Source organism: Gymnogyps californianus, chromosome 3, assembly GCF_018139145.2.
Source record: "Gymnogyps californianus isolate 813 chromosome 3, ASM1813914v2, whole genome shotgun sequence".
In the NCBI taxonomy this organism is placed as follows: domain Eukaryota; kingdom Metazoa; phylum Chordata; class Aves; order Accipitriformes; family Cathartidae; genus Gymnogyps; species Gymnogyps californianus.
This window is the reverse complement of record NC_059473.1, coordinates 110,869,236-110,881,386: the sequence shown is the minus strand read 5'-3', so window position 1 is coordinate 110,881,386 and position 12,151 is coordinate 110,869,236. Positions and strand designations below refer to the sequence as shown.

The window sequence follows — 12,151 nt, the reverse complement described above, 5'->3', positions numbered from 1 at the left end:
GCAGGATTTAAAAAATAATTTGAAGAGGATTAAAGTAGAAATTCATCGATCAACAAAACCAATACCGCAAACACTGCAAACTATAGTCAGCAGGTGCATTCTTTTCCAAATAAGAAGAGTCTTAGACATACTCCCTGGCTCAAAGTCAAACACAAAAAGTTTAAAAAAAAAAAAAAAAAAAGAAAAAAAAAAGAGGTGTATTAGGAAAATGCTTCAAGTATCTTACTGCTATCCAGTTTTACCTAAATCTTATGTAAAATATGGGCTAATAAAGTAAGTACAATTGATTTATATAAGCAAAATTTACAATTAGCAAAATACATGGGAGAAAAATAAGCTTCTTAGTAACTTTTCTCCCTGCTGACAATATGCATATAGCAAATCAATTTTACTGAAGTAGTGCAATTAAATTGTTAGCACATTCTACTGTGTGTATAATCTTTGTGAAATAAGGAGTAAAAGTGAAAGCATAAAACATCAGCTTAAATACTCTCATGAGACACAGAATTTTTACCAATTAGAAATATGCTTAATTGAGTCACCTTGTGCTCCACAGTCACAACACACATCATTTCCAGTCATCCTCTGGACTTCAGATATAATTTCTTTTGTCAGTTCCTGGACAATATTATTTTCTCCGGTGTTATCATCTCCTTTGAATGCATTATTTAAAGCTTCCTCTTTGCTGTTTTGTAGCACAGATGTCCATCTAAAATGGCAGTAATATTTTGCTATTAAATGTTTTGGCACTTCTAACATTCAAGATAACGTCTCAGTAGCACACCAGTATCAAAAAAAAAAAAAAAAAAAAAATCAGCAAAGTAACTCACATTTGACATTCCTGTTCATCCTCTGCTTGAAAGTGGTACGTTCTGTCGTCTGCACAATAAATAATTCACATACTGATTAAAAAAAATGATTGAAAAACTGATTTTGCAGAAATCTCTCAGAAAAAATCTAAAATTAATTGATGTATGACTCCTGAGGTGTCTAGTCTCATCACTGGAGTGTTGACAGGCAAAAAGTCTATTGAGCAAGTTTCACTCTTACTACCTACAGTTCATTTATGTTTACACAAGGTCGCTTGTTGCTCTTTAAACAGAAACTGTTTCCTTCAGTGCTGTGCTTCTATCGCATAAGCAGCAGCAGAGCATACTAATTTTTCCATGTTCTAGATATAACCTCAGTAATCACAAGTCTAAAGTTCTGGTGGGGGTGGTGTGTGTGAGTAAAATATAGAGTCCATATTTGAGTTTATCTGTGTATATAAGAAAGATTTAAAGTTTCAAATGAGCTCTTAAAACCACAGTAATCAAAAATAGCAAAACAAATTTGCCAGACACGAAGTCCAAACTACAATCAGAATAAGCCTCAAGCTGTTTCAACTAAATCAAGTGCAAAAATTTAATTTACTACTACTTTTGTAATTCTAAGCATTGTTATCATAGTGTACTATTAAAGAAAAAAGCATAATACGTTTTAAGTCTGTGAAACAAATGAGATATGATACAGTTTAATGATTTGAGTTGGAGTTAAAATTAGAATAGTTGATGAGAACAGAGGTAAAGCTACTGGCAAAAAAGATACTCTAGGCTGAAGATTCCTAAAGTTTGAAAAATATTCAGGCAAAAAGGTATTAAAAGATAGTTTCAAACATGGAAAATATTAAGAGAGTAAGGATACATGAAAGGGCAGAAAGGCAAGTGCTAGATAAAGAATAAGAGATTTTATCTTGCCATGATACAGCAATTTGAAGTTTTTAAAAACAAGTAGTGTTTTTAAACTCTGTAGTAAAACAAAGAGAAAAAGTGATCTGGAGAAGGCTAACAGGCCGGTTATGCCTTGTCATATGTATGATGGGACAAATGATAATGTTGTGATAAGCTGATATTGGGCAAAATGTGACACGGTCATCAACAAAGACAGTGCAAAAGTAAACAGGGAAGACCACTTGCTTGTGCAGAAATGGAAAAGCTGTATATTGCATACATGAGTACTAGTCCATTAACATAAAGTAGCATATCTTACATTTACAAATACAGAAGAACTTTATGCTCCGATAAAAGAACAAATGAGGAATAGATTTATATTCTTCTCCCCAAATAAACTGATAATACATATTTTAGTAATGTATTTTTATTGAGTCCATAAATATAATACTAAAATGTCCCAGTGAGAAAACAAAGGAAACACTCTACTATACAATTTTGTATCATCCCATTCAGTTCCCAAACTTATTCAGTTTTGGTGGTTTTAATATGTAGACTCTTTATCTCACCTTTATATCTATTATGAGATAACAAAACTAAAAAACTTTTCTTCACATTTACATGGCAACCAGTATGCTTAAATTCTAAGAAGTTTTGTCATGGTTTAAAAGCTTCTTCTGATCTTGTACAAAAGTCACAACTTTTCAAGATGATCAGCTATGACATTTTCAATATAAAGAGTGATGTCACAGCAAAAATACTGTTACTCTTTTGTAAGGTAGCACAAAATTATACAGAAAGAAGGAGTAAAGACAGCTTTAAAAACAAGTGGTTTTCCAAAGAAACAGGTACAGTTAGTTGCATTATGCTAAAATAAATGAAATGGTAAATTGTCATAGGAAGGGCATTTTATAAAGGGAAGCATTCTACAATTGTGAAAATGTTTAAGGGGATTATTGACACATCTACAGAAATAATGCAAAACTCTTTGATATTAGCTGCAAGTAGAAAGACCTAAACAACAAACCTACGTGATATGAGGTCAAAACATTTTTTCTCCTCTGGGTTTGTTTTCACTTGGCAGGTTAACAGATTGAGCTTTGCTGGAGGTCGGTTAGCCTATTTGAAGATAAAACATACGCATTTTAGTATATTGATACTGACTGAGCCCTGCAGTCCGAAAACATAGGATAACGTCCCACTGGCCAAAAAGACTTGACAAATGGCTGTTACTTTAAGGTACCCAGGTTTTGATTTATGTTTTCTTCTGCATCATGGTTTGCAAACTACATTTTCTTATGTTTGGCTATTTTTGTTCACTGATAACTGGATGGACACTAGAATTTTGAAAGGGGAGAGGAGTAAAATCACTTTAATTATCACTACTCTGATCACCTGACCAGTAACGCTTATCTGAAGGAATCAGGTATGACAAAGAGACAGATTCATTTTACGTAAGTTTAATCCTCTAACATTTAGACCTTTAGTTTAAAAAAATTAGTTGTCTAGGTTTTCAATAATCAAATAATTTGACTGCTGCTAATGTCTTTAAAGAGAGCCTAGATAACTAGTTTAGAACAAATGCTCAATTTTTAAATCAGTAAAGGGACACACTGAAGGAAAATAAGAAGTTTGCACAGAGAAGTCTTGCAACAAACATATGCAAAACTAAACTGAGATACTTCACTACTAAAAAATGTAGTGAAACAAAATATATTCTATAATGATATACATTTTCTAGTCAAGTTCCTCTCAGCTATTTCAGTTCCTTACTGAATAAAAAGTGGCAATGTTTTACTAAAAGCAAAATGCACAAGCAAACTTCATTTTGAAAAAGTCTCATAAAGGCTACAAAGACTTTTTAAATAGCATCTGTGCACTGATCTCTTGTTTCCCTTAACCCGTCTGTCCTACAGACCTGGGGTAGGACCTAGAAAGACATTATGTTTGCAACCTTGACCTGAGGAATGGCTTGCACTTGCTACAATGGATAACTAGTTTCACTCTTCTTTTAGAATAATTAAATCAGAAAGCAGATTTAACTAGAGAGACTCTGCTCTAGACAATAATATCTGAAAAATAATAATTTAAATCGTTAGGAAAGTACTATTATAAAGACAGCAATATACATAAACATATTACCACACTTATTGTTGCATTCTAACAATTTTAATCTATCAAGTTGCTAAAACAAGATTTAATCACCTAAACAAGAACTATTATCAAATGAAGCTGAACTACCACATAATGTAATTAACTTGCAATGAATCATAAGAAACGTAGATCTTCTCAATCTCTTCTAAATTTATTGATGAAAACATTTCATTCAAACAAGAAGGTAGAACAAGTCTGAAGGGTACAGATTTCCTTGAAACAATCTGATAAAATGATGTAGCTGGCCAAAAAAGAAGAACATCATCATCATTATATCTGAAGACCAGTTTAAAAAAACAAAACCATGGAGAAACATAAGAAGGGAAACAATTATGTGGTTTTTTTCCTGTTTTAAAAAAAAAAAAAAAAAAAGAAGCATGGTGTCCTTGAAAAACAGCATGCTCATGCTTTGCCCAACATAAGCAGCAGACATAACAAAGTCACGCATGCTTTGAAGTAACACACCTGCAGGTCACTTGCCAGGCAATGTAAAACAGATTTTACCCAAGAGAGGTTTTGGAGGCAGCAAGATGACAATTGACAACCACATTGTATTCTCTGCCTAGTAAATAGCTTTTCAAATTCCAGACATTCCTTTTAATAGTAAAAGTGCATACAGTTTTCATTATTTTAGCCTCTCAACAACAAGAGTTCTTTGTAACTAGAAGCATGCAAGAAAACATCTTGAAAATGCCAGCTTGGGCCCATTTTCTCGGTTATATTTAAATATACTTAATATCCATAGCACTAAAGTTTCCAATGTTTACATTTTTAATGTAACTGTTTGTTCAAGAAGTGTCCAGAAGCTGCCTATAATGAAAATACAAAATAAAGCAAACAAAAATCAAAATATAAGTATTTGGTAAACGAGCCACTGGGCAACTCATATATACCTTTCTCACAGGCTCTATGAGAATGTAAAAATGCAAGTAAATTCAGGTTAAGAAAGAATCCACTTGCCCCAGGACTTTGGATCCAAAGTGCATTCAGGACCTAACTAGTTTTCCATAACTTATGAAATATGAAGCTGTAAATGGATCCACTAAAATGCTTCAGAGAGTTCTGAAGGACCAATATACACAGAACTTGTCTCTCTGGATAGGAGAATGCAGTGTAAGAACTCTGTATCAGGATCCGAGAACCCAAAGAAATGGCTACAACCTAAAACACATCCTGGGCCAATGTGCTGATCTTGGAATCCAAGCATATTCCAAAGCTTTTAACTGAGGACCTCCTAACCTGAAGTCAGCATTAACAAGGATATTAAAAAACCCTGACATCTTCACATGTGGCTGATACCACCTCATTCATGCTTCTATCCTGTAGCCGAATAACAGCCTCCCCCCACCCACCTCCCCGACATGTGCCTGTTACTTGGCAGACAACACGCTTCCATCACACAGCAGATGCTGCTTGGGGAGAAGTGAGAGCCACAAGACAAAGGGAGGTAAGGTTGTATAAATTCCTTAGCAACACTAGGCTGTAGGTGGATCCGGACATTTGGCAGGATTAGGAGACGCTAGAAGTAGAAAATGGTAACAAATGTGTAACTGCTGTTATGCTATTTGTTTGAAACCTCTGAGCTTCATTTTCCTGCTAAGTGTAGGAATCAAAAGGTTAGGCCTCTCAGACAATACCAAGGAGTGCCACGATATGGAGCTGATTTTTACAAAAGGCACGAGCAAATGTGTTCACTTACTTAACAGACTGGTTGGCTGATTTCATCATGCATTTTTTCTGGATATCACAGTGATTTACTTAAGAATCAAAAGATTAAATCTGATTCTTTTGCCTTCAGATTGTCCTGTTAATCATAATGGTAGATTAAAGTTTCCAGCAGCAAAGAACTAACAATAAAAAAAAGATTCCTTGATAACGAGTCTCTCATATTGCTTTTCTGCAGACAACCAGCAAATTCCATTTAAGCTCTTTAAACACAAATCAACTTTGAGGAATCTGAGGTTCCTTAAATGTAAGTTTTTCCCTTGTGACTTCTTGATCCAGAAACCACTTAGGAATTCCTATTTACATGGTTCAATCTGCTTCTATCATTGTTTTTTCATCCATGTGCATTAAATTGCAGTCAGGTAGATGTCAGAAAATTTCCAACTGCTAATAATTACACGAAGAGGCAGTGTCTGTTTTTTCATCAATCATTACCTTGCATGTTGCTCTATGAATGCTAATTTCTTTGAAGCTTTTAGTTGTCTAAAAGGATAACTTCTGCACATACGCCAATGCAGACGTGTATTCAGCGTTAGAGCTGGGTGACTGACAGAGAACCAACCATATTCTCCCCATCCATATCAGGAGAGCACTTGGCAGGCAAGTTTAAGTCAGAATACAGCATCTGCAACTGCCTGAAGATAGATGTTCTAGAAACTAACTGAAAAAATAGTCCCTCATAAAGAGAGGCTACATGACCAAAGAACAGAAATCCATGAAGAATACTTAGCCTTTAAAGGAAAAGCATTTACAAATTTCTATTTGATAAAGCAAACAAAACTGACAACTGAATTTCTGAGAGATGGTTCATTTTGATGAACAGCTGGGAAGAGAGAATGACACATCATATTTTAAGACTCCAGGAGATATCAACCCTGAGAAAGCTTGGAAATCAGTATTGTTGCTTCAGAAGTCTCAGAAGACATTCAGAGCAGCCCAGAAAATTCTTAACAAACAGAAATCGCTTCTACCCATTTCAATGTCTATGAAACAAGCATTAATTTTTTTACACAAAACTGCCATCAATACATAAGGGGAAAGTGAGCAAATCAGTAAAAATACTTTTTAGGAGCATATTTTAAAACAAGAAGGTACTTTTTAAATTTTGTAATACAAAAAGATCAAGACCAAACCTATGAAACCCATATATCTAACCTCACATTTAAGTATCTACCTTAGCAACTGATTTCCAGCTGCAGCTTCACTGATTTCAGTGGGAACTTACTGCTTCTAAAAATGTTAGACCATCTGGTAGACAGCTTATAAGAGAGAAGAACAACAGTATCTTGATAGACTCAGTAACTGTACTTGCATGTGAAAGTTTTAAAATTCTGCTCCACAAGTGGATTTTGCAGCCTCTGCCAGCTCTGAGCTGCCCTAGCTACACTCCTACTGGTACCACTATGGCACGTCCAATGCGAAGCGCATTTACAGCGCATGGAGACACCAGTATAGAATAGACTAATAGACTTTTCTCTGACAAAGATGCACTCATACGCACTCAAATGAGAACAGGGATAAACTGGTGGACAATTCCAAAGCCATAGTAATGACTCCACTTTGCAGGCCCAGTTTCGCACTCCTCCTTAACTCCTGGCTGTCAATTCAGAAGGCAACAGCTTGTGGTTAGATGCACAAACGAGATTGATTCATTTTTGCTGCCAGGGTCAACTTGTAGTCATAGCAACAGGCATAACAGGATGAAGAACAGAACGGTTCATAACAGGATCAAGAAACAGGACTGTTGATTAGACCAAGAATGGGAAATACTGTCACTGAGTTGATTTTTCCCTTAAGAAACTTTCTTAAAAGTTTTGAGAAAGCAATATAAAAAGAGAAAAGTTATGGGAAAGCAAAAACAGCTGAATTCAAAGCCAAGTGTAAAAGGTCCCAAATATGAAAGTATAAAGTTTTAAAACTTTAAGTATAAACATTAAAATTTGTTAATGTGTTTCAAATATTGGTAGCAAAGAAAGAGGGACTTCTAACTCTCTATCTCTTGTTATTCCGGTAGAAGTCACCTTCAGAGTTGATTTTCCCCAACAGCTACTCCCCAAGAAAGCTACTTTCATAACAGATTACCATATAGCAGCAAATCTGGGGGAGAGAAGAGCTTCAACATCCTCTCAGTTTGTCTTGTAAATCTAAAAAGTTGTTTAACCCATATCTAAAAGATGGCCTAACGCCCAACCATATCTTTCCAAAAAAACAAAGTTAGAATTTGTATTTTAGATAGCCTGGTAAAATATGAACAGTTTACATGAACTAAATGAGTCATTAAAAAAGCCTTTTTCCCATTAACAGTCATGAGCATTGAAACAGTTGTATTTTTAGATACTGTGTATGTCTTGATATATTTCTGAAAGACTGCCTTAAAAAAATGTATCCATCATATTCAAAACACTGCATCAGGAATCTAGCTAATTCCAAATTATAAATATAGACCAGCATAGCTTGCCTTTTTGTATTAGCAACCATGTACATAAAATACTGTAAACAAATACTTACTGTACCATGGGAAATTGTAAGAAAACCATTTTTAACTGAGCACTTCCTTTTCTGCCACACTTTTCTGATTCTGGTTTAAAGGGAGGGGAGAAAAAAAAAAGTCACTCAGTTTTTAATATATTTAGTATTACACTGCTTCAGCTCTTAGGACCTAATTTTTTTTTTCAGTAGAATTCAGCAGTACTTACCCATCACTTTTCTTGTACAGACTACCATTTCGTTCAGTGCCATGTTCCTTGTTTCCCTGAGGCTGATGTAAACTGTAAGCTGTACTCTGACGAATCTGAGAATCCTGAAATATACAGAACAGCAATTTGTAATGCATTCCACACTTTCAACCAAAATATCCCCCCTACTAATGGGTTGTAGAGCCTTTCCTTCCTGCTCTAATCACACAGGCCCAACAAAGCACGTTCTTCCTCCTCAATGAGAGAGAAAAAGATCCATTTCTTTTTTCAGAGGGCACAAAAAACTTCTGAGAAGTAGCCATTATCAGCACCTGCCAAAATCCTCTTTCTTACTTTTACTTAGCTTTACTATTGGCCTTAATATATGGGTTTTTTAACCCAAAAATTAATTGAGCAGTGGGCTTTCCAACTCACGCAAACACTGCAGTGTACAAACACTAAAGATTATTAGTACCTGCAATTCCTAGTGCGCCCTTCCATTGTAAAAAAAAATTACATATATAAATTTGAAGAAGTGGTTTTCCTTGTGGAAACTGAGTCAAGTTATTGTCTGAAAAGCAGAAGAGACCTCCTGGAAACATAGTTCAGGAAGCGTACATGAAAATTGAAAAGTTATTTCCATAAGAAGAATAATTTAAACCAAAATATCTTGAACAAAGTAGAATTCTGGGACAGGAAGTGACAAGGATTAACTAAACCTTTCTCACTGCTCTCAGAACTACCCAGAGGCAGGACCCACTGCTGCAAGAGTCCAAAAATAAGAACGTGATAATGACGAATCTGATGTGTCGTGCTATATTAGCAGCAGTAACATGACGGGATTGACTTTTCAATGTATACAGTAACAATGATTAGTACTTATAATATTTATTGTTTTCTTTTCTACTATCTTTGCTCTATGGACGTAATACACCTGTTGTATATGGCAGATAATGCAAGTATAGTGAGGAAAAAAAACACAAAGAAAGGAGCTCACTTAAATGACTGAGGTATTCTAAGCAAAAACTTAAGAGATATTAAGAAATAAACTTACTAATTTGATAAAAAACCCTCTTTTGCTAAAAAGATGAGATAGTGTGTCTCAGATATACTAGGAGTACAATCACAAGATACATCATTTTGGGTTTTCAGAGCGTACACATGATAAAATAAAATATACAGTGATCTAAAAAGTATGAATTAAGAAGATAGTTTCTCTCTAATTACAATTAGCTTCATACACTTTATTAGCCTAAGTATAAGGCATCTCTGGATATAAGCAGGGGAAAAAGACCAACTAAAACCAAGAACACACTTGGACTGTGCTTCTCCCCAGAGAACGCCAGCTCAGATGGAACACTGCTCCTTTACAAGCTCCAGCAGCACATTCTGCTACCAAAGCTACTAATGCACCCAAAGCTGTTCAGGATCCTCCTCAACAGTAGTGGCAAGACATGACAGGTCCGAAATATGATGGCAGGGACAGAGCTACCGCCTACACCCCTGTCCAGTGCACTTAGGACTCCACATCTCCAGGCTGCAGGATTTCAGGCTCATCCTGAATACTGTGCTGGAGCTCAGTGGTCCAGGAAAACATGAGCCAAGCTCAAGGCATGCTGCAGCACTCCTTGGTGCTCCTTTTCAGCAGAAGCAACCTGTGCCCATTTCCCTGTCTCTCAGGTAGTGATCTAGGAAGCCGTATCAGGTAGCTACAATATTCATTTGAGTCTTTTAAAGGGACTACAAAATCACCACTTAAATGACCATGCCTGACAAAGCATCCCTTCAGATTTAAACGAGTCTGTTTATCATTCCTCTCCAGCCTGTTTACACAGAACTATTTGGTTTTGCACTCTGGCTGCCCAAGGTAAAAACAGAACAACACTTAAAAAGAATTCTCGCCACTCATTAAGAACCGTTGCACGCATACATTTACTGACTTCTGAAGAAAATCTGATCTGACACTGCCTACTGTGTCCTACCAATGCCTTGATCTCTGCCTCCCATTAGTCAGTAAAGGAACTCCATTCCCAAGAAGATTAGAGGCCTTACAGGAAATTAATTTCAGTTCTCCACATCCTCAATTATGTAAAGATTTCAGATGACCTCCAACACCTGCCCATAGCACCATTCCCATCACTTAAGATTGTGCTGCTACTTTTTGTGCATTATTTTCTGCTGCGTTTCAGCTACCTCCCTTCAGCTGTTGTTTACACTCAGCTGCTGTGTTTGGCCAAACTGGCATGCCAGTAATACAAGCTTCCTGCCTTATTTCAACCAGAGAGGAAGCTGCTGTAGCTGACGTGTATTTCCACACATTCATTACCATGAACAGTATCTTTAAAAAATTAAATACTATTTCATGAAAAGAACCTAAGGACAAGACAAGGAGATTTTCAATTTTAAATCTTTGGTTCAGGCCATGTCCAAATCAATAGTATCTAACGTCATTGCCAGATGATGGTTTTCCACAGCTTTCTGACAAGCAAGTTCATGATTTTGATCTAGCTCCTAACAGACGGGATGCCATACCACAAATCACCATCACAATTAACATCCTTCCGGGCAATTTCAGCATGCCTTTTCCATATGCAGGCTCCCCAAAGGATCTTCCCTTATTTCTGGTTTGCATATTGCACTTAACAGGAGTACAAATCACAGATAACAGGGTCAGACCCAACGGACTCATCAGAGGAGCAGGAACAATGTACATTACCTATGGGAGGAAACAGATCACCACAGGATATAGGACATAACTAGCGCAGAGTATTGTCATTTTAAATATCTCTTGAACATAACAAGATCAGAACAGACTGAAGTACACAAGCCTAAGAAACTGAACTTTGTCCACTTTATCAGCTTTGAAATGCAGATAGGCATACAAAAAAAAAAAAAAAGTGAGTCATTTCATTGCAGCATGTTTATAGTGAATCACTTCACTGACCATAAAGAGGTTTGAAATTATTTCTTCCAAAGTCTTATAAAGACCGACTGACTTCTAAATCAAGCTGAATAGCATAGCTAAAAATGAAAGAAATGTGAAAACAGCATTCTGTAAAGATGGTCTGTGACTACTGATAAGAGAGATTCTAAAAACCTATTTATCAGCCACACTATTTGAACACAACAGAACTTTCCATACAAGGCGCCTTAACTTATACACGGCAAATTTTGGCTAGCCATTCCACAGCTCCCATGGAGGAGGATTTTAGACTGTCCGGATCGCTCCTGTGTGTAAAGCTGCCAAAAAGCCCTTACAGCTCTCCAAGAGCCTGAGTTTCTCCTGCATTTGCAGGATCATTGCCAAGAGGATGTTTCAGAGATCCATCCCTTATCTATTACAGCCCCACAGAGCCTCCAACAGATGTATCTGCCAGAACCCCCTGCAGGCAGCCTCTCCTACAGCACAGCTACCATAATTTTTGTCAAGAAACACAACATTTATCCTATTTTGCAGTGGCCTAAATAGATTATAGGTTCTACCAAACATATAGAAGTAGCAGAAGCAAATCTAAACACTACAGTAAGGCTACCTTCAGAGAGGACACAGGAAAGAGAGAAATGAAGGCAATACGACTCTAAGGTTGACCCTGAAACTTGTAGGAGCTCTACAGTTTGAAAAATAAAAGTTTAAAAATTAGAAATTATGGAGGCGTACACACAGTGATGTTTCAAAAAGAAGTTTCAACACAAACCAGGTTTGAGGAAGTTCTGTGCAGGAGAAAGCTATGTATACAGGCACAACAAAAAAGGTTCACTCTGAGTGTTTGTGGTTTTTTGGTTTTTTTTTTTTAAACACAACAGAAACAATATTTGTCAACGTTCTATTATTTCATACATGAAGTCCATTTTAATTAAAAATACATATATCTTCAAAATCTTGCAAGA

General features: G+C 36.2%; 1 protein-coding gene across 4 annotated transcripts in view; it reads right to left on the bottom strand.

Moving 5' to 3' along the window:
- ASAP2 (ArfGAP with SH3 domain, ankyrin repeat and PH domain 2) overlaps positions 1–12,151 on the bottom strand; it is a 93,751-nt gene that overhangs the window by 26,013 nt on the left and 55,587 nt on the right. For all 4 annotated transcript variants that reach the window (XM_050894347.1, XM_050894348.1, XM_050894350.1 and 1 more), the window contains exons 10-14: positions 8,285–8,388; positions 8,097–8,166; positions 2,741–2,828; positions 831–879; positions 543–709 (exon numbers count right to left, since the gene is read on the bottom strand). In XM_050894347.1, the coding sequence (XP_050750304.1) occupies positions 543–709; positions 831–879; positions 2,741–2,828; positions 8,097–8,166; positions 8,285–8,388 (478 nt within the window). The remainder of the gene's footprint in view (positions 1–542; positions 710–830; positions 880–2,740; positions 2,829–8,096; positions 8,167–8,284; positions 8,389–12,151) is intronic.